The sequence below is a fragment of the Benincasa hispida genome, chromosome 10 (assembly GCF_027475165.1).
Source record: "Benincasa hispida cultivar pf3 chromosome 10, pf3_genome.v1.1, whole genome shotgun sequence".
Classification (NCBI taxonomy): Eukaryota; Viridiplantae; Streptophyta; class Magnoliopsida; order Cucurbitales; family Cucurbitaceae; genus Benincasa; species Benincasa hispida.
Genome location: NC_143487.1, coordinates 48,836,337 through 48,861,686, shown reverse-complemented (window position 1 = coordinate 48,861,686; position 25,350 = coordinate 48,836,337). Strand labels below are relative to the sequence as shown.

Here is a 25,350-nt window from a genome sequence, read left to right as displayed (position 1 = left end):
TAGATGGCAATGGTACCCAAAATTCGTAAAATTAACTATTTTCCTATTGTCCCAACTTATCGTTTATCTTGGAAAAACAATTTCAATAACCAAGTATAAGTTAACGCCAAAATATGACAGTGAGGAAGACCCATGAAAAACCATTTGAACAAGTTTAAAAAAGGTGTGCTAGTTGTGAAAGGAGGAAACATTTTAGGGTTATTTCAACCGTCTCCTATTTTTTTTCCTTTTTTTTAATATTTTTTTCTATTTAATACTTCACTATTCTTTTCTTTATTTTTCTTTTAATGTTTTATCCCTCACCTTCCATTTCTTTTTTTCTTTTATCATTTTTTTCATTAACAAGTCTTTAATCGTTAAATACCTCTTAGATTCCTATTATTTTCCCTTAATTTTGGTAAGATTTTAATTTCTTTCTATTAAATAAATTAATTAGTAAGATATCTCATGTTTGGCATTAATTTTCCAAGAAAATAATTTTCTTTTTTCTTTTATTTTAGATTTTATCTGTCTATATGATTGGCTAATGAAAACGCATGCATTGTTAAAGAAAAAAAATAAAAATAAATAATTAATGCCAACAAGAGCGTAGCTCAACTGGCATAATGTTCATACTATCAAATGCGTGGTTTGAGGTTCGATTTCCCCACCCTACACTTTAATTACAATACCTCTTCAAAGAGAAAAAAATAATTATTGAATAAAATAAATATGAATATGCTCGATCTTCAAACCTAAATGTTTTATTATCAAGCAATAAGTTAATGAATGTTGTATTGAGTTTGACTGAATAGGGAGCTGGGAACGTAATTTCAATATGTCCTATATAATATGAGAGATTTAATGTATTTAAATATCATTCAAATAATAAATTAATATGAATGAGATTCATATTAAAACTATAGGTTAAAAATTAATTTGAATGAGGTTCATATTAAAACTATAGGTTATGAGAGAAATATATATCTGAATATGATTTCAGGTGTTTATTTAATTTAGTTAATTAATTAATTAATTAATTATATCAATAAATAACTCACTTGCATTACAGGGAAGTGGAGGGAGCAGGGAGTTATTTTCCCTCCCTCTACGTTAGATACAGTGGGATTGGTACTCATAGAGCTTAACAACGTATTCTACACAAATTTTCACTCTCTCACAAAGTTTCTCTCAACCGTCAGTCTTCTCCAATTTCCTTAAACTTTCAAAGGAGGCTCCCACAAGTCGGTCTTCGCCAGAGTCATAGCAAGGAATGCTTTTTGGGGGTGTCCTTATCAGAGTAGAGGAATACGTTTTATAGAAACAGAAGAATTATTGTTAGAAGAGTTCTACAATGGCAATTCAATTATTCTCTATTTTTTATTTCATGTTTAACCTAATTATTTACCGCATGTGGTTATGTGATTTTTTTTTTTTTATTTTTTATTTCTTCTTCTCAAAATCAAAACAAAAACATTTACACGTTTCTACTGTGGGATTCAATCCCATCATATTGAAATTTTAATTTACAAAGTTTGCCGGATAATTTACAAATTAGTCGAGTTTTGACTAACTTCAAATCATCATTGATCAACTGGAAATTCTTTAGCTAAATTAAAAAACTTTTTTTTTTAAGAAAAGTCTTCAATCTAGTGTAAGTGCACGTTGTCGACAAATGGTAAAAAATTGGAAGAATTCCAAGTTGTCTCCAAGGGAACGATTTTTCAAAATATATATATATATATATATATATATATATATATATATATATATATATATAGCAACAAAAGTATCATAAATGGCTATGAGAACCAATAAAGAAAGTTATGTGTAAAATAAATGAAAACATGACAAAACGAAACACATAGCCTTGGATTTACCTTGATTCAATCCTTATCAAGATGAACTAAGATGTGATAGCTCCAACTTTCAAAGGAGACTTGATCTGTGCAAGCGTTTCAACACAACTCTCCATGAAACTAAAAAAAAATAGCAACCATATAGAAATTACACTGAAGAAATTGGATTCTTGGATGCTCTTTTGGGAAGAAAATAAAGACAGTGTATGAGTTGCCCTAATTCACCAGATTGATGGAGAAGATCTCAAAATCAAGCCCATAATTGGATCTAGAAATTTAATTCTACTGTAGCAGATTGCTAGAGCAATCTTGTTAAATGTTGTAGCAGTTTGGCTTCAACGAATTTTCTACAAAAATACACCAAAATTACAAAGAATCTTGCGAAATTCACTGTTTTTCACACTTAAAATTAAAAATGCTATCTATGAATTATTTGCTATTTTAAACTTGATTTTTCTATGAAAAAGATCAAATATATGCCTTTTACATCAAAATCCTTCAAGTCTAAAAGCTAAATATTACTAAAAAAGAAAACGGGATTAGGTTGGAGTGAGAGATGACACTACTGAACAACATTATAATAATAATATATATTATAATATATTTTTTTTATTTTCCTTTAATTCAGTTAGTGTAAATTCTAAAACAATTTATGTTTATGGTATATTCAAATTTTTCATTTAAAAATTTAAAATACATAATTATATTAAAAAAAAAATCATGTTATAATTTTAATTTATTTTTTAGATTAATGTATTATTAATATAAAGTTTTAAAGATAAAATATATTCATAAACTAATTAATAATAATATATATAAACAAAAAAATTTAATAATAATACATATTCAACCTAGTATCTTGTAAAACTATAATAAATTTTATAATTTATAAATATATTATCGAGGAATTGTCATAAATAGAAAAAGTATAAAAGTATTTACACAGTGTAGCAAAAAACAAACTTCACTGCAAGCATGTTTACATTTTTTGAAACTTCCCAAATCGCCCTTTTTTACCTTTGAAATTTGTGTGTATACTCATCGCCGATTTTCTTCTTCTTCATCGATTTCCTTTCGCATGAAATCAAAATCTTCTTGATCGTCTTCTCTATCGACTCCGTCCTTCATCAACTCGATCTATCTTCTTCTTATTCTTCTTTTTCTGCTTCTTGATCTTTATCTTCTTCTTTCATAGGATATTCATAGAATCTTAAGCCAAATCCATATTCTTATTCTTCTTCTTCATGGAATTTTAGGTCAAATTCATATATTCCTTCTTTTTCTTCTCCTTCTTCTACACAACATCAACCTTTTTCTTTCTTCCACATAAACTTTATGTTTAGTATATTCTTCTTCAATTGATATGATAATATTATTTTTCTTCTTCAATGGATTAAATCAAATTCAACAGCTCAAATTGAACTAATAAACATCAGAATGTGACTAATTCAACTGATAAATTGTGAAAGTGTTCTATCACTGTCTATCTCTAATAGACAGTAAAACCCTTACTACAAATTAATTGAGAGACAACGATAGAAATCTATCACTGTCATCACATCTTCTTTACAAAATAAAACTAACTAACTAACTATATATATATATAAAAGTTATTTATCCATCTTATTCTCCCTATGAAACAAAACTAACTATATTTCAAAACAAAATATATATTTCAAGAAGAAACAACCACCAAATTACACACTCTCATCAACCTAAAAGGTAACTTGATGGAAGATAAACCAACTGATAGATAGTGATAGTATTCTATCATTATACTATCATTTCCTATCTGATAGTGTCATATTGGTGCTATTTGATAGTGTTATATCGGTGTCTACCTGATAGTATTTTATTAGTGTCTATCACATTAATATCATTACTTTCTAGCTTCAATTAAGAAATTGTAAATTTTGGTTCAAAGAAATGAAATTCACACCCCAACTTGTCTTTTCTCTTCTTCAGGAAATGCTAAATTGAAGCTTTACAAGCCATTGAAAGAGTGATAAAAGACTATAACCTATTATTAGTGATAAAAACCTTAGTCACGTTATAATGAAGTAGAAAAATGTTTCAATATTATTGATAGATAGTGATAGTATACTATTGCTATCTGTCGGTGATAGATAGTGATAGAAATATAACACTGTCTATCAGGGATAGTTAGTGATATAACACTATCACTGTTTATCACTGTCTATCAGGTGATAGAAGTCTATCACTCTCTATCAGAAGTATATCAGAGCCTATCAATTTTCATGTATATTTCTATCAATGATATATAGTGATAGAAGACTATCACTTACTATCAGTGGTAGAACTATATCACTTTCTATCACGTTCCTCCCCACTAGATTGTGAAACCTTAGTCAAGTTATGTAGTAGACATTGTTATATTATCAATGTCTATCATTTACAAATCAGACAATGTTATATAATCATATATCACTGATTGATAATATATCATTATTTAATAGTGATAGACTCTCACTGATAGATACTAATAAACTTCTATCAACCTCTATAAATGATAGACTTGTATAAGTTTATATCACTGATAGACACTGATAGACATCTATTAGTCTCTATCAATGATAAACTTGTATCAGTTTCTATCACTGATAGACTTCTATTAACCTCTATTAGCGATATACTTCTATCAATTTCTATCATCGATAGACACTGATAGACTTTTATCAACTTTTATCAATGATAAACTTGTATCAATTTTTTTTTTATCACTTATTGTACCAATGATAAACATCTATCCATTTCTATCGTTGATAGACACTGATAGACTTTTATCAGTTTGATAGACTTCCATCAACCTCTGTTAATGATAGACATCTATCAGTTTCTATCACTGATAAACACTGATGAACTTCCATCAGTCTATCAATGATAGGCACTGATAGACTTCAATCAATCTCTATCAACGATAGACTTTTATCAATTTTTATCACTGATAGATTTCTATCAAGTTCTATTACCACAGTGAGAGATACAACATGTACGAAAAACCTAAAATGCAACATATCTACAAATTGTAAATACAAAGCCCAACAAAAGAGTAAAGAAGTTGAAACCTTTCATTAACTTAAACAAAAAGTCATATCAGATGGAATGCAAAAGTACTTGATTGTGAAAAGGTAGGGGGAGATTTTTTAAAAGGAAAGTTGGTTGATGAAGAAGATGAAGCAGAAGGTTTCACAATTTTTTTTTTTTTCTGTTAGTAGGCGATTAATTGTGGGTTGGGTTGCATACAATCGTGGGTATCTTCGTGTGATTTCCTGAATCGTGAGGGAGTTGGGTTGGTTTTTTTTTTTTTTTTTTTTTTTTTTTTTTTTTTTTGTCAATTTACATAGGTTTTATTTTATTATTTATTTATTTTTGGGTTGATCACTACTTTGCCATTTTTTTTAAAAAATATTTTGGGCTTCTTTTTTACTCTTATATTATCAAATACATTTTGAATAATTTTTTAAATTGGAATTGAATCCCTTGTTTTCAAATTGTCTAACTAAATAGATATCTATCGAGCTAAGTCCATATATCGAGAATTATGTAATTTTAAAAAAAATATATATGAAAGGAAATTAAAAAAAATAATAATAATAAAGGAAGGGAAAATGATCCATTTGGGGTGTCTACCTGAACTCACGGACCAACAATGGAAGTGTACTGTTGGAGTACAATTTCTGTTGGGATTTTTGAATTTTAGTGTTTGTTTGGATGTAGGATTCTCATTTTTACTTTTTTTTTTTTTTTTTAATCTTCTATTTTTTCTTTTATATATTATTTATTGTTGTTTATAATTATAAACCCATGTGCTCTCTTTATTTCTTTCTCTCTCTAAAACTTAATATTTCAATGCAAATGCATTGGAATTATTATAATTAGTCTTTCTCTCTCTTTACAAGTACAATGTGATGTTAAACTATTTCTTTTGTGAAAAAAAAATCAATTTTGATCTATAAATTTAAAAATATTTTCAACAATTTTATCGTTTAAAACAATTTTTCTAATTTTCAAAGGAAAATATACCTTTGAACTTATTTATATATATATATATATATATATATATATATATTAAAGAGATAATTTTAAATATAAGAAAATATTTAAAAATATTTAAATTTTATAGTAAAAAATTTACTTTTGAAACTTTTTAGTGTAATTATTTTTGAGATTTTTATATTTATAAGATTTTTTCTAATTTTTAAAATCTATGAATTTTGCAAAATTATTTCATGATTAGATTGTGGATTTCTCATAACAAAACTTTGTTTTATTGAAATTAAATGAGTTTACAATTATTATTTTTTTTGTGCAACAGTTAATTAAGTATAGAGTCAAATTTGATGAAACTAAAACTTAGAATCTAAATTGATATAACTAGAGAATTTTAAGGTGAAAAAAACTCTCCTTTTGTCACCATATGATTTCTTAATTACAAAACTTTAGATTCATATAATAATGATTTTTCAGTATGAGCACATTAGCCTTTTCTTAAATATAGTAATAATAAAAAAAAAATGGGAAAAAAAAAAAAGAGAAAAAAGGGGAAAAAAAAAAAAAAACTTTGCAGAGAAGACAAAGCTTTTAAAGTTGAGGATTGACATTATTAGAAATTCGATAGGTTGTCAAAATTAGCTTATCTCGGCAATAATTGATAGACATACCTTTGAAGTCGGAGATTTTGATTCCAATAATTATTATACCAGAAAAAAAGAAAGAAGATAGAAACTTGGTCATATAATATGAATTTTCACTAACATAATTAAATTATCAATCTTGAGGATAAACGATTTTATTTGGGCTTGAAAACCTAGCATAAGATATTGAAAATGGCTAATAAAATTTAACAATGTAGAATTCTCTCTCTCAAAAAAAAAAATATATATATAATTTCAATTTGTTGAAATTTATAACAAAATAGGGATAGAAGACGTAAGGTACTCTAGAGAGTTGTTTAGTATATTGTCATTTATCATATTTGGTGCGAATATAATATGCATATCCATGGTGCCACATTGTATCCCCCACAAGTGATTAGTCTAGTTGGTTAGTTTGAGGTTCTTATTTATTGTTTTAAGTGGCTATGAGCTTTTCTCGTGAGTACCCAAGTGGCTTTTTCTCCTTGGGATCTTTTCACTTGAGTCGTGTATGCTTAATATCTTTCTGTTTAGTTGGGTTTTGTCATTATTCGTCATATTGTTTTTGTGGTGTTTTATTTGTACCTTGACCTCAAATTGTGGCGTCCATCTCTCTTTTTAGCAATCTAATACCTCATAAGTTCAAACACTCCTTTCCATGTACCTTAAAAAAAAATAAATAAAAAAAATAAGTGACCATCTTTATTTTATATCTACCATATATATTCCCAAATCTTATCAATTTTGTCAATCTTGCCATTGTACCAAAAATTATGCACAAATCTCTAAAGTCTTCTTACCTTTTGAAGAAGGCAATATCAAATAGCTTAGCCACGTGAAAGCATATGAGTTTTTAAGGGGAAAGAATTGGTACAAATACATTTAAACTTTAGAAGAAAACTTTAACAACAACCAAACTCTACCAAATGGGGATATTAAATAATTGTCACAATCTAATTTGTTATTTAAAAGTACCATCACTTTCCAAGTACTTCTTATATGATATTATGGTACATATCCCTTATACTTATGAGAAATGTGACATAATTTTTTAAGATTACAATCAAACTTTTTTAGTTCATTGAAATTGTTGAAGTAATAATATAACCATTTCTACACATTCAACCTTTAATTAATTTACCCTCTTTTTTATAACAAAGTGGGCCAAGTGGGCCCCTTTAGGGAAGATATTTTGTAAGGTCATCCCAAAAGGGGCAGGAAAAAAAAAGAAAAATATAAAATTCATTTACATGGAAGAAATTTGTAGAAAATAAATATAAATGGTTTTTCTTTTTCCTTTTATTTTCAAGAAAAATAAAGAATAAAAACAATAGTGATGGTGTGTCCTACACATTTATTAGAGGAAGACAATGTCTGGTGTTAAAATGAAGTGTATCAGAAAATTATAGTTTTTTTAATTATTTTTTTTTATTTATTATATTATTATTATTATTATTTTGTTTTTTTGGATGGTCCTAATAACTTGAGAGCCACTAAGTCAGAACTGCCTACAATAAGACATATATCCCCACTGTCTATATTACCAAAAACTTTGATATCTCCGTAGACTGCCCACCTATCTTTCTCTCTCTCCATTTAACATTTCTCTATATAGTGTTAACGATAATCTCGAGATAAGAAGTTCGATCCACCCACTCTACAATATTATCAAATAATAATAACAATAATAACATTTTTGTATATATTAGTAACCTCATGGGACCTTACAAGTCGGATTTGTATAGCTTGAGATTAAGGATTGAGTAGTCGTGTTGGACGTGTGGTTTTCATAATCATATGAACTATATATTACCATAAATCTAAGTTTTATTGTCCATTTTGTAGATTAAAGTTGGTAAGTTATGGTATATTTGCCATATTCTATCATTATTTTCAAGGTAATTTGCAGAAAGCACGATTAAAATAGGGTGGTAGTTGCAATTATATCCTCAAATTTACATAATTGTAGAAAATGTAATAATTATACAAGTTTGAGAGTTCAATTCTTATCATTTGGAGGTCTAATTTCTACAATTATTTTAAGCTTGAGGGCTCAAATTTTACAATTAGAAGTTTGACGGTGTAATTACAACCACCACTATTTTTCCACCGTGGCTTTTGCAATTTGTCTTTATTTTTTATGTTCACTTGGGGCTCCTAAAGTAAAGTTTTGGAATATTTGAAGATACTTTAGTTCTCAAATTCAAGCTATGAGTTGACTAACAAGAAGTGGGAGTGAGAGATTCGAACCTCTGATTTTTTCAAACAATAGCATATGTAATTAGTAAAGTTGTGGTTAGTGGGAACCATGAGTTGGAAATTTAATTATTTAAGACAATTGTTGTCTCTTGAGATTGGCCTAAGGATGAGTGAAATTTCTTTAAAAGCATAATATAAAGATGATAACTTTTAATACTTCAATTATAAGGTATATGTAACAAACCTTTAGGTTACTTAAAACTTAAAATAAGCTCTATTTTAGTTTCATTTTTTTTTGTTTGATTATTTGTGTTAAAGGACTATGATTATGTTTGATTGCAAGCAATCAAAATCATAGCAAAAGAGAGAGAAAAAAAAAAGGGTAACCCTCATGAAAAGACACAACTCTTCAAAATTAGGGTCCTTAAAAGCAACTTTAGAAGCTTTTTTTCCTAACATCTTATGGACAGTTGATTGCGTGAATAACGGCCATAGTTCCAAAGGTAGAAAAGAGAATCTTTTGTACTTTTTAGGACAATCAGTTGGTAAAATGACCTAAACAAAAAAAGTAAAAGAGATGGTTTGTTTTTCAAGAGAAAAAAAAAAAAAAAAAGAAAACTACTACTAGATCCAAAAATTTAAAGCTCCATTAAACATGGTGGCTCATATATTGATTTCATTCACGGTATCCAATGTACGAACTATTATCTTAAACCAAAATTCGAGAAACCTGATAAACCTTCTACACTATTTTGTTCTAATACCATGTTAAACTAGAAAAATAACCGAAGGGTAATAGAAATGAGATGAAAAGAAAAATTGGGTCACTGTCCTAAAAGGGACTCCTCCATGTTACATGAAAAAGATTTGAATGGTGGAAAAAACAGAAAAAAAAAAAAAAAAATCACAGGCACAGAGAGAGTGAAAGGCAAAGGCAAAAGGGTCCAATGGGGTAAAAGGGATATTCTTTTGAGAGTTTGATTGAGACCATTCCTTGTGTTTGGCACATGGAAGGCCATGTTACTCTTGTCCCCAAGTCTTCTTATGAAGAAGACAACATAGTAAGGCAGATCAACCCCAACTACTTCAAAACTGCCACTTTTACTTTACCATAACTGTAACCATATTCCCCTTCATTGCCTTCACCCCTGCTTTGCTACTTCTAACCTCATTTTTAACCTATACTTACAATATTGCATGCCAGCTGCGGTATGCAATGCCCAAACACAGAAACAAACATTTCGACTCTGGCAATCTGGCTAGCAGAGCTAAACCCCATGTGAGATGTTGTCGTAAAGATGACCGGTTTTGTAGGTGTGCTGAAAATGTAGCCAGCAGCAGGCCGCCGCCTTAGTTTTCTGGTTGGGAGTTTAGTTGTGATCTGCGGCAACTCAATATTCAAACCACAATATGTATACAGTTGAGTTAGTTGAAAAATTAACCAAGGATAATGGGGGTCTAGAGTATAAGAAACCTGGATTAGAAGGATATACATAATGAAAGAACGATTGATTGGGATGGGAATTGAACAATTGGACCCATTTAGACATTGATGGAACAAATATAAAACTTGAGGATAGGATTACGCTTTACCTCGTAAGCAAATGTGAGAAACAAGGGCGAGATTGATACAAAATCATGTCACAATGAACATGACTGCACATGCAGGTCCAAACCAAAAGCAGGGCCCGTAGGGTCCCATCCCCATTAAATGTCATGTACTGGAGAAAGGTTTGTGAATGATCATGTGTATTCTGAAACATCCTAAGAACTTTGTTCTGGAAAAAAAAAAATAATATGCAATGCCTGTATGTTTCAGAAAGAAGAACGCATAGCAATGACTGAGTTGAAAATAATATCACTTCACAGAAGCAGGGTTAAGACAAATACTCTATTATAACATTCAAACGTTACTTTTAAATCTGGCCGACGAAAAGCCACCTTAGCAGTTAGGACTTTGGACAAGCAAACAAAAGGTACCCTATTAAAGTTTCTATTTGCAAGTTAAATGTATTGAACAATGCTTACATTTCATGTCTGCTTGATTAATTGATAAGTTTCATAATACTGTTGGAATTAGAATGATGGAATGAATGATGCAACCTTCCATTATTTTCCCTAGAAAATGTCAGTTTCCTTCAGAACACTACTAGTCCATGCTTGAGTTGTCTATGGCCTTGATAATTTTGCAAAGGGCTAATAATTTAAAACTGACTATGAAGCAGCAGCATGAAAATTTCATTCAAAATAACATTGCACTGGGAACCTAAAGCACTTCTTTCTGATGATCATAAAAAGTCACCAAATTTAGGAATGGAAAAGATTCTAACTTTGTTCAAGCCAAACAAGAAAGATCAAAACCCAATTTATGACACTATCCTTTAATCTTGGCTGGGTAAGGAATAGAAAAAGAACTAAATCATATACATATATAAAGGGGCCTCTAAAAAGTATAAGTTTATATAACAAAGCCAAATGTCAAAATCTTAAAAGGAAAGGCTAGAGAATCTTCAACTACAAAAGTATATAATATAGCCAAAAGGCTAAAAAAAACTAGAAGTGAAAAAGTCAAACATCCTAAAGCCAGCTATGTAAGCTCCAACTTTAATGCTAAATGAGTAAACTGGAGAAATCAAAATTCTTTAGAAAGGAGCTCTATCCTAAAGGAAAAGGACTAAATATTGCTGCACCAGTAATTTGTAATTGGAGGACAAAAAAGTCTATTAACACGAAAGACATCCTAGTGCTGCATTATCTACCGATTTGCAGATAGCATTTGAGAGCATATAGAACCCACAAGGTAGCCTAGAGTTTCTTGTCCACCAGATCAAGCAACTCACACCCATGAAAGCAACACAGAAATAACAACAGGGTGGTCCTTGCCTTTACAATGGAAGGTAGAGAGTTAAGATCAAGATGCCAATCACAAACGTCCTAGTGCAAACAACGCTTTAACCACCAAGTGATTCCATGAAACACTAGCTAAACTAACGGAAACGTAGGGACGATCGCCGTCAATTCGTTATCGACCTGGGAGTCGGAGGTGAGTCGTGGTTTCATCCTCAACTTAGTTTAGAATAACACCTCAAAGGTCATGCGAAGATACACTGCATTTGAAAAGCGTGGCAGCTCATTTGGAAGTACGGCAAGATTTCAAACCATAAATAAATAAATGATGAAACATAATGGTTAATGTTGCTCCTAGTCTGTAGGAAATAATCTTAATGAAGCTCTATAAAAGGGTTTTCAATTCTTAACACAGATGGACACTTAAAGTACCAACAATTGAAGGTCATGTATTCTCGTTGTTTCTTACTTTCTTTATTTCACATGACAGAAAGTCATGTTACTAATAGAAAATTTTCACCCTTTTCATAACCTTGAAGATGATATCCCAAGAAATTTCACTGAAACATTAGGAAGGAATCACTTGTGAGGACTCAGGAGTGAGAGACAGAAGATGTCCAATCTTATCCAATTCCAGTGACAAATGGAAATCTAGTTCTAGCAATCTCAATTTCAATAATTCTCTATTACTTTGACGCTATTAGATTGTTAAGTGACTCACTATTCCTTAATAACGCACAATTAAGTTCTTGTATATTGCAACACGTTGAGCATTTTGAATTCAATTTTCCACTCAATGGGGTTAGATGGCTTCTCACATGGTTTCTCCATGAGATGCATGCGGATACTCGTGTTTTCTGATTATAAATGCCAAGTAACCATTGGCTTTTATTTAAACAAAAAAAAAGAAAAAAAAAAAACTAACCACAGGCTTGTCAACTTATACATACGTCCTGCCAAAACAACTTGAAAACTGTCAACATTGACATCTCATTTCATGTATTGATTTCTTAAAATTTTGTTGCCAATATGTGTCTATGTGCATGCCTATCATCCTCTGGATAGAGAGTGCCGAGTGTCTCAGGAGAAAGATGGGCAAGGCAGGAAATAACGGCGCTATGCCTGGACATAATTATGTCTCTCTCCCATGGTTTCCTAACCTATGAGAAACCCAAAACCTATCAAGTCGAAAATAGTACCTCAGCACTCGATTTCTTTAACCTTACTTACATGTGAATGGTTAACAGGCTCATCAAACCACCATGGAAAACGAATAGACCAATACTTTCTTTCATCTGTGAAGTGAAACTTGGGGACATTGGACGGGAAGTCCCCCGTTAAGGCTGAGAATGTGCAAAGCAATTTGAATTTATAAAGCATAGCTTTGACGAGGAGGCCATCTCAGAAATTAGATCAAAAAGCTTTTAGAACGTCAGAAGCATTACTCATCACATCATGTAATGTAATCCTAGTGAAACTAAAGATTAAACAATTACAGAATGTGGAACTTAAAGTTTGCCGATCGGATTTATTCAGCCATTTGGAGAACTAGTGGAATAGAGAACATTAAATGAAAAATATATTCAATGACAAGTTGCATCGTGTTATCCTCTCTGTCAGCAGAAAAAAACTGAGAGAAATTGAGTCTGATCGATGGTGCAAAAAATATAAAGAAGTAAATGAGTTAATACATATTCCTGGAAGACAAACCATACCACATCGAGAAGAGCATCAAGTGAGAAACTAAAAATAAATGCATGATTCAAATGTTGGTTCAAAGGAAAATGTCAACAATGATGTGAAGCTCTTTCAAGCAGACATCATCTAGATGCAATGAGCAATTCAGCTCGACGCAGAAAGGTTTTGGCAGTGATACTAATGGATGAGAAGGGAATTAGACTGAAGGGACCAGGCATTTGCTCAGTCCAAATGAATCGGTACAAACATTTGTTAGGAGTGCATGTCAATAGGATCTCAACGTGGAAAAATACACCTACTATTAATGAAAGGGAAAAATCCAATATGTCCTAGTGTCAAGTGCTGCAAGCTGTAAAAATTATCTGAAAAGAAATTCACGAGTACCTGTACCTGGCCTGGGATATAATCTTTGTTGGCACTGATCTTTTGTTGTTTTCACACCATCTTCTAACTGACATGACATTGATATATTAGTCTCATTTGCCTTGTTACATGGTAAAAGTTAAAACGCAAAACTACAGATAGCAATATGTGCATGACAATGCAAGGACAGGGAGAGGAAAGCAAAGGCAGCAGGTAACTTGATGATTGAATTGGCAAACTGCCCACAAGAATACGTACTTTTAGGAGGGAGAAGGGAGGGAATGTGTTTGACTTGTCAGTTAACATGACCGGCAAGGGATCTTTGTAAATTAGAGAAGAGGACACCTCGAGTAAGGTAGTTATAAAAAAGATAAAGGAGATGATGTAAGCGGTGGGGAGAGGTATACAGTACTGAACTAAGTAGAGGGCAATCCTTAGACCTCATGGATAATCTGAGAACTATTTTCACCCTCTTATTTTGCTCACTAAAGTTCAGAACTGCCTTTATGTCATTTAGCATAACAATGGGGTAGTAATGCTGGATAACTATGATACAAGCTAGCTACTCTCTTAGGCTCAATGAAACAATCATCATAGCACCTCACAATAAACCATTTCCTCGTAAATCAAGGTCAACTTGAGCAGTTTAACTATTACATAAGGTTATTTGAGTAATTCTCAACTTGTGATCTCTATCCAGCTACATCCAACATCTTTATACAGCCCTTCCTTTCTCACAAATTCCCTTAAACGCTCTATCTCATTCCACAATCCAAAACCAGCATACAGATTTGATAGCATAACAAATATCCCAGCATTCTGAGGATCCAATTCAAGTGCCCTATGAGCTGCCAAATTACCCAACTTAATATTTCCCTGTTCCAAACAAGCACGGAGTAAAGCTCCCCACAAGGAAACATTGTAATCCCAACTTTTGATATCATTTACGAGCTTCCATGCTTTTTCCAATTCCCCAGCTCTACAGAGCAAGTCAACCAAACAACTGTAGTGCTCTTGACCAGGTTCCAACCCAAAATCACTCTGCATGGAGTCAAAATACTTGACTCCAAGATTCACCTCACCAGTATGACCACAAGCTGAAATGACCGTCACAAAAGCCACTCTATCTGGTTTGTTCCCTTCCATCAACATCTGGTTGTACAGTTCAATTACTCTTTTGTAACACCCGTTTCTACCATAAACACTAAGCATAGAAGTCCACATTATGATATCCCTTTTCCCATCTTCTTTTTGTCTAAGTCCTGCGAAATTGAATACATTCCATGCTTTTTCCACCATGCCACTTTTCCCATACATTTCAATTAATGTACTTTGCAGATGAACATCACATGTAATATCATAAACCGTTCGCAGTAGATAAGCATGCACTTGCTTACCCAGTGCAATTGCAGATAAACCAGCGCATGCACGTAAAGAAGCAGACAGAGTGAACTGGTCATACTTCAAATCCAGAGCCTGCATCTCCCGTAGCAATTCAAGTCCTTCAACCCACATCCTAGCCTCGCCGTACCCAGCCAGCAGTGCATTTGCGCACACAGTATTCTTCATAGGAATTTCATCAAACACTTCAACTGCATCATTAATCAACGAATTTTTTGCATACATATCAACAATCGCACTCCCCACAAAAACACTACATAACCAACCTGATTTCCCCACGAATGCGTGAATCTGTTTTCCATACACCCCATTCTGAACAAGAGAACAAGAAGTCAAAGAGCTGCAGAGGGCATACGTGTCAATAGGAACCCCATTAGAATGCATGAAAGAGAACGCCATTAACGCAAAATCTGGAAACCCATGTCGAGAAAAGTCAGAAATTATTACGTTGAAGTTTAAAGATCTTCTGGGGATGATGCATTTGAAGATGCTGTTTAAGCTTTGCGCATCAAAATTGGGGTTGATTTGGGAGTAGGATAGTATAAGCTTAGAGTGAAGATTCGGGGAGAAAAATTGGAAGCGGGTTCTAAGCAAATGGGCGTGAATCCTCTTAATGGCTTTAAGATTTTTGGATTGACAAGAATGGCGGAAGAAACTGGCGAATGAATCAAGACTTCGTCTAATATAAAAATGGTGAGGGCTCGACATCAGAAGAATGGGATGAAACAAACTGGAGTAGGGGTATTTGGTAGTCTTTTACTTTCATAGTACAGGGGTACTTTCGTCATTCGAACAATACCGTTATGACAGTTGAGAAGCTACAAGTTAAGATCCATTTTGCAAACAAGGACAAATTCAGCTTTTGAATGACTCAATAGGTTTTATTTTAAATATTTTAAAATTAAGTTTATTGATTTTCTTTTGTTCCTAAATTGTTTTCTGAAACTAGTGTTTTTCTTAATAAGAAATGGACTAGTATATATATATTAATGTTTATACTTTGTATAAAAAGAAAGAAATTGTTTGGAATAAGCATCAATTTTTGAAAAATATGTTTTTGGTGCTAGATTTTGGGTATTTTCTGTTAGATCCCTAGGTTTTCAAATATTATCCTTTTAGTCCTAAGTTTGAAGTTTGATTTCAATTTAGTCTCTACATTTCAAAATGTTACCCGTTTACCTTTGAGATTTGAATTTTGCTTCAATTTAGTCCCTAAATTTCAAGATTTGTACTTTTAATCTTAATTTTTCATTAAATTTTCACTTTGAGTCTGTAATGTTTAAAAGAGTTATAATTAATTAAGTTTCACTATTTTTTCATCATTATTGAAATTAACTTTAGAATTTCACTTCATAATTATTTTAAATTAAGTAATAGACATTAACACCAAAAAGTGAATATGTGGTAAATGATTGAGGAATATAAAAACCAAATTGAAACAAAACTCAATTCTTGAGAGTAAAATTGTAACATTTTGAAACCTTAGAAGTAAAACAAAATCAAACTCAAAACTTAATAACTAAAAGTATAATATTTTGAAACATAAAAACAAGTAAAAACAAGACCCAGAGGCCAAAACCTAAGGACTAAAAATATATTGGAGAATTATTATTTTTAGCCTTAAAAAATTTTTATCTCACAAAACTAACATCTTTTCTAAAAACTACTTTTTCTAATCTCTTTTCTACATTTTCAAATTTTAAATGGAGGGTCCCACATAATAAAAATATCATTTTGTTCCTTCTCCAATGCCTTCAATCCATTCAATGTTACATTTATTATACACAATTTTAAATCCCAACTTCAATGTTAAATTTGAAACTTCATTTTTTACATTAAGCTTTTTTTTTTTTTTTTTTAATTATTATTATTATTATTTAAATTGAATCCCAATATTAGATTTTGGGAGTTAATGTTTTTTTCCGTAAGATTAGATTTAAAAGTTACATTTCTTTTTTATTAGATTTGAACTTATCGTTTGTTCGGGTAAGATTTAGAAGTTACTATTATTTTTTTCAAAAATAAATAAAACCTATTGGGAAATTAGAATGAATGGTTTTGGATGCAATGACCAAATATCATTTACTTGAAAAGAATTAGGGGCCTAAACTCATTTAAATATAGCAGAACAAAATTAATTGACTAAGAAAAACAAATTGGAATTGGGTAAAAAAGAATTAAACTAACTAAAGTTTAGGAGCGAATGGAGATTGCTTAAAGGAAAAAAAAAAAAAAAAACATTTTGTCTAATTTCTAGGCAACTTTGGGAAGCTACCTAGAAATTAGATAGGAATATTTAAAAAAAAAAAAAAAAAAAAATCCAATTGTAATATTAGAATGGAGGGCTTTGGAAGCAAATGACGAAATATGATTTACTTAGAATTTTTTTTTTTTATAAGAATTAGGAGCTCAAAACTAATTTAGGATTAACGAAAAAAAAAAAGAATTGGGCAAAAATGAATTAAACTCACTTAAGTTTTAGAGGAAATGGAGATGACTTAAAAAGCATTATGTCCAATTTCTAGGTAACTTTTAGAAAGCGAAATTGGCCATTTTAGGTTTTTTTTTTTAAAAAAATAATAAAATATGTTCAAATTTCTGAGTAACTTTAGGAAGTTACTTAGAAATTGAAGTTACCTAGTAATTGTACAGAATCTATCCAATGATTTTTAGCTTTTTTAATTAATTTTTAATAGAAAACATTTTGTTCAATTTCTAAATAACTTTGAGGAGTTACCTAGAAATCAAAGTTACCTAGACATTGGATAGAATCCATATAATGGTTTTTAGTTTTTTTTAATAATTAATAATTAAAATAAAAATAAAAATAATATTACGTTCAATTTTTAGGTAACTTTATAAAGTCAAAGTTACCTAGAAATTGGATAGAATCTAAATAATGGTTTTTAGCTTTTTTAATTTATTGTTAATTATTAATTATTAATTTTAATGATTTAAATTTAAATTTTTTAAGAAAACATTCTATCCGATTTCTAGGTTTATAATGGTTTTTAATTTTTTTTCTTTTAATTTATTTTTAATAAATAATAAAAAAATTATTCATTATTAATTTTAATAATTAAAATTGTTTATAGAAAAAGTTTAATGGTTTTTATTTATTTTCTCGGTAATTTTAATCGAGAAAATGGACATAAGTTAGTTTCTTTATAATTTAAATTTTAATAAATTAAAATTAATTATTAATTATTAAACTAAAACCCTTTTTGTCGACAATTTTTTATTAATTAAATTTTAACAATATTAAAATTAATGATTAATTATTATAACTAAAAAATACTTATGTACGCATTCTATCTATTTTTCCTGCAAGACTTATCGGGAAAATAGACGAAAAGTTTTTAAAATTCTAATATAAATTATAATTAATATTAAAAAAATCTTTTACATCTTCTTCACAATAGGTAAGATATCTTCTTCTCTCAATTTTTCAATTCATGGAAAATTTCACGTAAAAACATTTTTTAACCAGAAAATTTCCAAATTCTTACCAGAATTTCCACGATTTTTTTCCCATAAAGTCTAAAATTGAAGTTGGATTTGAAAAGTTGTAATAAAAAACTGTAAACTTAAAAATACTTGAAAGAGAGACAGAATGATATATTCATCACATGTAACCCTCCACTTAAAATCTAAAAAAATAAAAAAATTAGAAAAATTAGTTTTTATGAAATAGATTAGTTTTGGAAGGTGAGCTTTTTAAGTCCCAAAATATATTTTTTTATTCATATCCTTATTTGAACTATGACATTAAATGCATGCTCGAAAATAATTTTGAAATTTTTAGATTCACTTTTATCATGTTTAAATTAACTTTGAAACATACTTTTAATATTCAAAATTAATTTTAAAGTATCATTTTACTTTTCGTGGTTTTCAAACCATCAAAATTTGATAATCGAATTAACTTTGAAACAAATCAATATTTGATTTTCAAATTAATTTTGAGACATACTTTTAATATTTAAAATTAATTTTAATGTATCATTTTACTTTTCGTGGTTTTCAAACAATCAAAATTTGATTGTCAAATTGTAGGTAACGAAATTATTGCACTTACCAAAATCCAATTTAGTTGATTTGATTATTCATCCCTACACTTATGCAACTAAAGTAACAGGTACGGGAAAACTAATGCATTGCTTAAGCTGCCTAAAAAGTGACCAAAGTGAAACTCTTCTTCAGCTACATTTAGCAAATCCTGAAAATGAAGGTTGTTTTTATTTTTTTTGACCTTCGTGTATTCAGGTCTGCTTATGTGCACCTCGACTAATTTCACGGGACAATCCGTCTGATCTTACAATATTTATATGTCGAGGAAATCTGTAGGATATTAAATTCTAGGTAGGTGGCCACTATGGACGGAAGAAATGAAGGTTGTTTTTAAGTATGATATTAAAACCACATCATGTTCTTAAGACTCTCTCCTACATAAACTCCAAAAAAAACCTTTTGAAACGTCCAATGATGTTGAGATTGTCTTTCTTTCACTCAAAATGCACCATTTAAGAACTTTCTTTGTGAGAATAGCACTCTCCAAACGGATTCCCAAGTTGGTTTTTGGTAACAATGAAGTGAAAATGTGGGTTGGGTTGCTTCAACCGCAAGTTTATGTATGTATTTATATTGATAAAATTGGTTGAAAAAGAAGATGTCTATAACTCCTGAATTTAGGAGGAATACATGAATGAACCAAGATCACATCTGAAAGAGAGAGATCATAGTTAAGAAAGACTTAAAAAGAATTGAAAGTTATACCTATACCAACAAGATGCACCTTCTTTTTCAGTGGTTCAATAATAAGAACTCCAAGGTTAACCGTGCTTGTTGGTTTGTGGGGATAATCTTCACTCTTAGAAACAATTTAAGACAAGCAAAGATGACGTTGCTAGATCATAAGGGATGCAAGAGAATGTCGGGACCATCAGGTGTCGAATCTGAATTCCGAATCTTAGACCAAGGCGTTACAATATCATATAAAAGTTATGAGGCAAGGGAGGAAGAGGCAGGTTTGGGTCTAGTTGGAGCAGAGTTCACAAGGGCTTCACATGGCTGTCTTGCAACTTGCAGTTTGGGCTAAGGGCTAAGGAAGTTAGATTGTCACAGTTTAGTCTGGTCCTAAACAAATGTCCTACAGAATCAGCCATAACCCAATTTGAGGACCAGGAGAAGATTGGAAAGGGACAGCTAGGTGGGTGAGAACCTTAAATTTAGGGGCACAGTGAGGTGGCTCTTGGGTTATAGGGAGAGTTGGGAGAGACCAAATATGTGAATGTTGTCCAAAGAAAGGAACTGGGATTCGGTGCAAATTGAAAGAAAGCAAAAGAGACAATGGCGTGGTCTTAACATTTACATACAAAACCAACAGAAAGCAGATTCTCTCTCATGTGGTTTGAAGGAAAATTACAACATAAATGAATGCTAGATGACTTTGACTCTTTTTACTGTTGATTGAAACCATGTACAAAGCTCTCAACCAGTGTCTGCTTTTTCTACCTAAACTAAAGTAGCATAAATGCAGAAAGTTAGGACCACAGGAACTCACAGTGTTGGCCACTGGTTAGTACAGGAATTTGAAAAATCTTCTTGCTACCCTGCATAGACTGAAAAGTGGGCTTTGGGGACTTGCAAATAACCATGGCTGTCAGTCCAAATAGAGAATTTTCAGAATGATTAGGAATTATGATCAGAGGAAGATATTTATTACAAGGAAATGCAAGGAATATCGATTAAGAAAATGAAATGTCGTTAAATGCATTAATTAGATGGGATATAATGTGACGGATGGTTGTCTAAAGAGCCCCTTGGAATTGTAAAATACTTGCCAGAATGAACTTAATCCATGGTAGTGATTTAATATTCAACAAGTTTCCTTGACACCAAAATATTGCAAGCTCATGTGGGTTATCTCGTGAGATTGGTCTAAGTGCATAAAAGTTGACTCGAACACTTAAAAATATCAAAATAATAAAATATATATATACTTACCAAGAGTTTTATAGTAAATGTGATTGTGTATTTGATGAAAACATAGCAAGCCTACAAATTCTGGGAGCACAACCTGCAATGAATCCACTAGAAATTAGGAAAGGCTCCATTGTTGATTATAGTGGATAAGCTTTCAGACATCGAATATAACTATTCTTACAGAAAAAAAGAACATTTTGATCTTAAAAAGATGTTATAAAATTAGAACTAATTTAATAGAAAACTCAACTGTTAGTACATCATGTTGCAAGTGCCCTCTAAATCCATATGAATATGATTCCACAAAAAGACTGCTTAGCATGGAAATGTAGCTTACTTATGCCAGAAGATATATATCAACAAAGGGGCTAGACATCATAAATTTATTACTGAGAGAACATTACCCTTTTCGAATACAGTAATTTGTGAAGAGAAACATGATGTCGGATTCGAGCAAAAGATGAATGAAATAAACTTATGTTGCTTCCAAGCTTGAAAGATTAGACGGAAACGTCACGTTTCGATGAAGTTTTGTGCTACATAAATCATTTCACTAGGTGGAACAAAAATAAACAGCTGAAGGCAAAGCTCTTTATCAGATCTCTTTTCAGTGTCTTTATATCATCTACCTACCTTTACCGCGTCTCCTACAACAAGATCTTTATTAGTCCAAAATTAAGATTCTTGTCAGCTAATGTCAACATGTTTTCTTGAATGACAAATGAAGGTTCCGATGATAATGAATGTGGCTCAAAGTACAAAGGTGATTAAATGGAAGATAAAACCAGAGTGACTGTCATCTTCAAGTCAAGTGTTAAATCACTAATTGACCCAAAAGCTTAAGCTCATGAGTTATGATAAATTTAATTTTATCGACACTTTACCACTCCCTTGTGGGCTTGAAAATTTGTAGAAAACACAACAAATGGAAATCAATATTAATTGGAGAGTAAATGACATTACAAAAGAGTTTGAACATAGGATTTCATGCTCTGATATCATGTTGAATCACCAATTGACTAAAAAACCTAAGTTGGTGGGTTATTATAAATTTAATTGTATCAACACTTTAACACCAAGTGTGTGGAAGGAATAGTGTCATAGTTAAATGATCAAACTTGTGATGCAATCAACAATTCTCTGGAACTAATGAAGTCCATGTAAAAAATGGAACTAGTATTTAATGGTTCTTGATAGCTGAAAATCTCTGTTACAAATTCAAATATCTAGAGAAAATGAGACATGGATGTAGAATAAGAATTGGAAATAAACCATTCAGTAAACTACGTCAAATATAACATGTAAATATGAAAATTTGACAGAAAAATTGGAGTAGCATTCTTTGCTCATAATGAATGACACGATGATAGTTTCTATTTGTACATGTACTCTGATGTTCTTAGGTAAATACTAATCAATGAATCTAACTGTGGCAGAAAGAGCATAATTATCCAAAAAATGAAAAAAAAAAAAAAAAAAAAAAAACTAGTAAAGAGAAGAATTTGCAAGGAAATAATCTCTTCTTTTTCTAATATTAGCATGTTTAACTTTGTATACATCATTTGGGGAGGCAGTTTGACTCTCCCGCAAAAATTTGTACAATGGAATGAGACTGTCTGATCTACAAGAGACTAATCTAACAAATAAATCTTCTTTTATGACTCATTCAGACGAGAGATGAGATCCATGAATGTATCATCGCTGCAAGGAATAGTGAGGCCTCCCATAGGATGATTGTAACCAAATTCTTCTTCAACTTGACTAAGCAGGTCCTTGAAAAATGGTTCATTCAAGTAAGCGACTGGAATCACAAACCGCTTCTTCTGACTTTCCCCAACATAAACTGCACAATAACCTTTGCGGATTGCCGACGAACCATGGTGAGTTGTTAGAGAAGAGAGTCTAATATTTTGCACAGCATTTACCATTCTTGCCAAGCGGAAACCCATGGTTTTTTTCCCCTCTCAAGAAGAAGTCAGAGTCTTGAATTTTAGAATCTAGAAGTTGCACAACAGCACTTGAGAGAAAGAGAGGGAAAACTTGGTGTTGAATTGGAAGTTTGAGATTTGAGTTGCTTGGACATTGAAAACAAGTATGTATAAATAGACTAAAAGGGAGACGTGGCCACTGGCTTGATCTAAGAAATGAGTGGTGACTGGTGAGACATCTATGAATGGGGTCAATTAAGAGACATGTACTTGTGAAGTATACTGTATCACATGGTAGTGTACTCTAGATAATAATCTTCAGCTACTTGGAAAATAATATCAGGAAAACAAAGTCACCTAACTTCTTGGGAAAACCAGCCAATAGAGGACCCATTTGAGCTGAACATTGTGGCTTAGGGAAAACTAATTAGCTATATTAAGCACATTACATAAGGAATCCATAATCTACTTTCGTTAGAGAACAAAACCATTCCCCTAATACTTTGCCATGCCAAAGTATAGCAGGGAGACATTCATTTAATAGCATATATTGTTTCTGTCTAAACATAATGAAAGCCTATCTAATTAAAAAATCTAAACTAAGTGCCTCAAGATATGAACAAAACCAAAGTTAGCAGCCAACCTTTGATGGCATATTAGTACAGCTATTGGAATCTCACAAACCAAACCGACAAGCCTAAACTACTAAGAGATTCAAGATGATTATAACATAGCTAGAAGTGGAGAAAATTTACCTGATGCAGAGTGAGAGGTCCTGCCTTTTTATCTTTAATTTTTCTGTTTGGCTTCCAAACAAGCCTATGCGAAGTTCACATGAAAGCTGACTAACAACATTCTCTCACAACGAGTGGTGTGGAGTTCCGCACATTTAATGAGATCTTTATAAGTTCAATAACTAAAAGCGTAGATTACCCATTTTCTAAACTAATGCTTTTCAAAAGATTATCATTTTAAGTTCTGGACCTGACTGAACAATGTGGAAACATTAAACATGGTGCAAGAGCACAATAACCTGAGGTTGAAGACAGTGTTTGTAGATCATATGGAAAACTCGGTTTCCTGTTTCGTGGGGCATTGATGGATACAACAAACCAGAAAAGTTATAATAATATTGCTAAAGAAGTTAAGCAAGGAGGATTCTACGTGTCTATATGAAAGCCAAGACAATTTATTGCACAAATGTGAGTACCTTATGTACAATCTGAAGAGTACTTTGTGGTGATATTGTTTCTTAGCTACTATTGCATTAGGCAAACAATGCAGCAACTTGTGATTGGAAGTTTCTCATCACATTGATTTTTTTGGTCTATTTATTTTCTTGGTCACCGCATTAAGATTTTTGGCTTTCCTTGACCACTTGTTTTATTCTCTAATATCTTCCCATTGAAACAAGTGAATGTGTACCATCAGAAGTTGGGCCAAATGAGAAAACGAGTGTGTTTCAACCAATTTTGCAACCCCATGTGAGCCTTGATGATGTAGGACCATTCAGACACCTACTTTGATATTCTTTTGTTCACGCCTCCTCTTCCTTGCTGTATATATATATACACTCAAACCAAATGAACAGCCATCTTCCAACTCAAACTGCAGAAAGATTCTCATCCGAGTATTGCAGATTTCTACTTTAAGATCAACGTTGAGGACACAACGATCTAGAGTTGCTTGCTCTTCTTTCACTTCAAGAAGATTTAAAGATGGGAATCCGATTGCCTTCAATTCTTCTTCACACCAAACAAATTCTCAAAATGCAGGGTGCTTCTTCTAAAGTTAAGTCTGATATTCCCAAAGGACATATTGCAGTCTATGTAGGGGAAATCCAAACAAAGAGATTTGTGGTTCCAATTTCTTTCTTGAACCATCCTTCTTTTTTAAACCTACTAAAGAGGGCCGAGGAGGAGTTTGGATTCAACCATCCAATGGGTGGCCTGACAATTCCCTGCAGAGAAGAGACCTTCATTGATCTCACGTCTAGGTTGCATATACCATGAGAGATGGAGAAAAAAGATCAACCATCCACAGTTTTGCCAACTTTGTTTTTTATTTTCAATGCTCCTAGTCATAGTAGAATATCAATGTATAGGAAGTGCATAAAAATGACTGTATAGAAAGGGTGGAAACTGATCTTCCCACCTGAGACGGCAACAGCAAATAAAAATTGCAATCGCACTCAGTAAATTGACTTGTTTTTACAAAGAGAAAACTATGCCCCATCAAAATTTTCATTTTCTTTTTTGGATGCAATTACATGGATGAATCTTGAGTAGAAATCCCATATTGAATCGATTGAAAAGAATATATTTAATGTAAGGGAGGGAAAATAAGAAAAGAAAGGAAAAAGGAGAGGCTAGTTGCCCTCTGATATTCGAGAGGGATGAGAGTTAGCCTTTCTCGTATAATTTAGAAAGAGAACTT

At 31.5% G+C, this 25,350-nt stretch overlaps 1 protein-coding gene, 2 long non-coding RNA genes and 2 pseudogenes across 7 annotated transcripts; 1 reads left to right on the top strand and 4 right to left on the bottom strand.

The window, feature by feature from the left end:
- Nucleotides 1-1,054: 1,054 nt before the first annotated feature.
- Nucleotides 1,055-3,152, bottom strand: LOC150033435 (uncharacterized). The gene is made up of 3 exons (XR_016524155.1): nt 2,856-3,152; nt 1,860-1,958; nt 1,055-1,270 (listed from the first exon to the last, which is right to left on the bottom strand). It is a non-coding gene; the product is annotated as an uncharacterized LOC150033435 (long non-coding RNA).
- Nucleotides 3,153-9,338: 6,186 nt separating this feature from the next.
- On the bottom strand, nt 9,339-21,622 carry LOC120088128 (uncharacterized). Of its 3 annotated transcripts, none has more exons than XR_016523898.1 (4): nt 21,391-21,622; nt 21,008-21,080; nt 13,622-13,688; nt 9,339-10,470 (listed from the first exon to the last, which is right to left on the bottom strand). It is a non-coding gene; the product is annotated as an uncharacterized LOC120088128 (long non-coding RNA). The 3 variants fall into 3 exon arrangements; XR_016523899.1 differs by having other exon boundaries at nt 13,628-13,688; XR_016523897.1 differs by having other exon boundaries at nt 9,339-13,688.
- Nucleotides 14,092-15,745, bottom strand: LOC150033434 (pentatricopeptide repeat-containing protein At2g03880, mitochondrial pseudogene; annotated as a pseudogene). Of its 2 annotated transcripts, XR_016523894.1 has the most exons (2): nt 15,449-15,588; nt 14,092-15,341 (listed from the first exon to the last, which is right to left on the bottom strand). The product of XR_016523894.1 is annotated as a pentatricopeptide repeat-containing protein At2g03880, mitochondrial pseudogene, transcript variant X2 (transcript). The 2 variants fall into 2 exon arrangements; XR_016523893.1 differs by having other exon boundaries at nt 14,092-15,745.
- Nucleotides 21,623-22,487: 865 nt separating the features above from the next.
- Nucleotides 22,488-24,211, bottom strand: LOC120089122 (auxin-induced protein 15A-like). Its single transcript, XM_090305918.1, has one exon. The coding sequence runs from the start codon at nt 22,933-22,935 to the stop codon at nt 22,642-22,644; it is 294 nt and encodes a 97-aa protein (XP_090162044.1). The 5' UTR covers nt 22,936-24,211; the 3' UTR covers nt 22,488-22,641.
- A 287-nt stretch (nt 24,212-24,498) lies between these two features.
- LOC120088129 (auxin-responsive protein SAUR23 pseudogene) lies at nt 24,499-25,138 on the top strand (annotated as a pseudogene).
- Nucleotides 25,139-25,350: the final 212 nt, after the last annotated feature.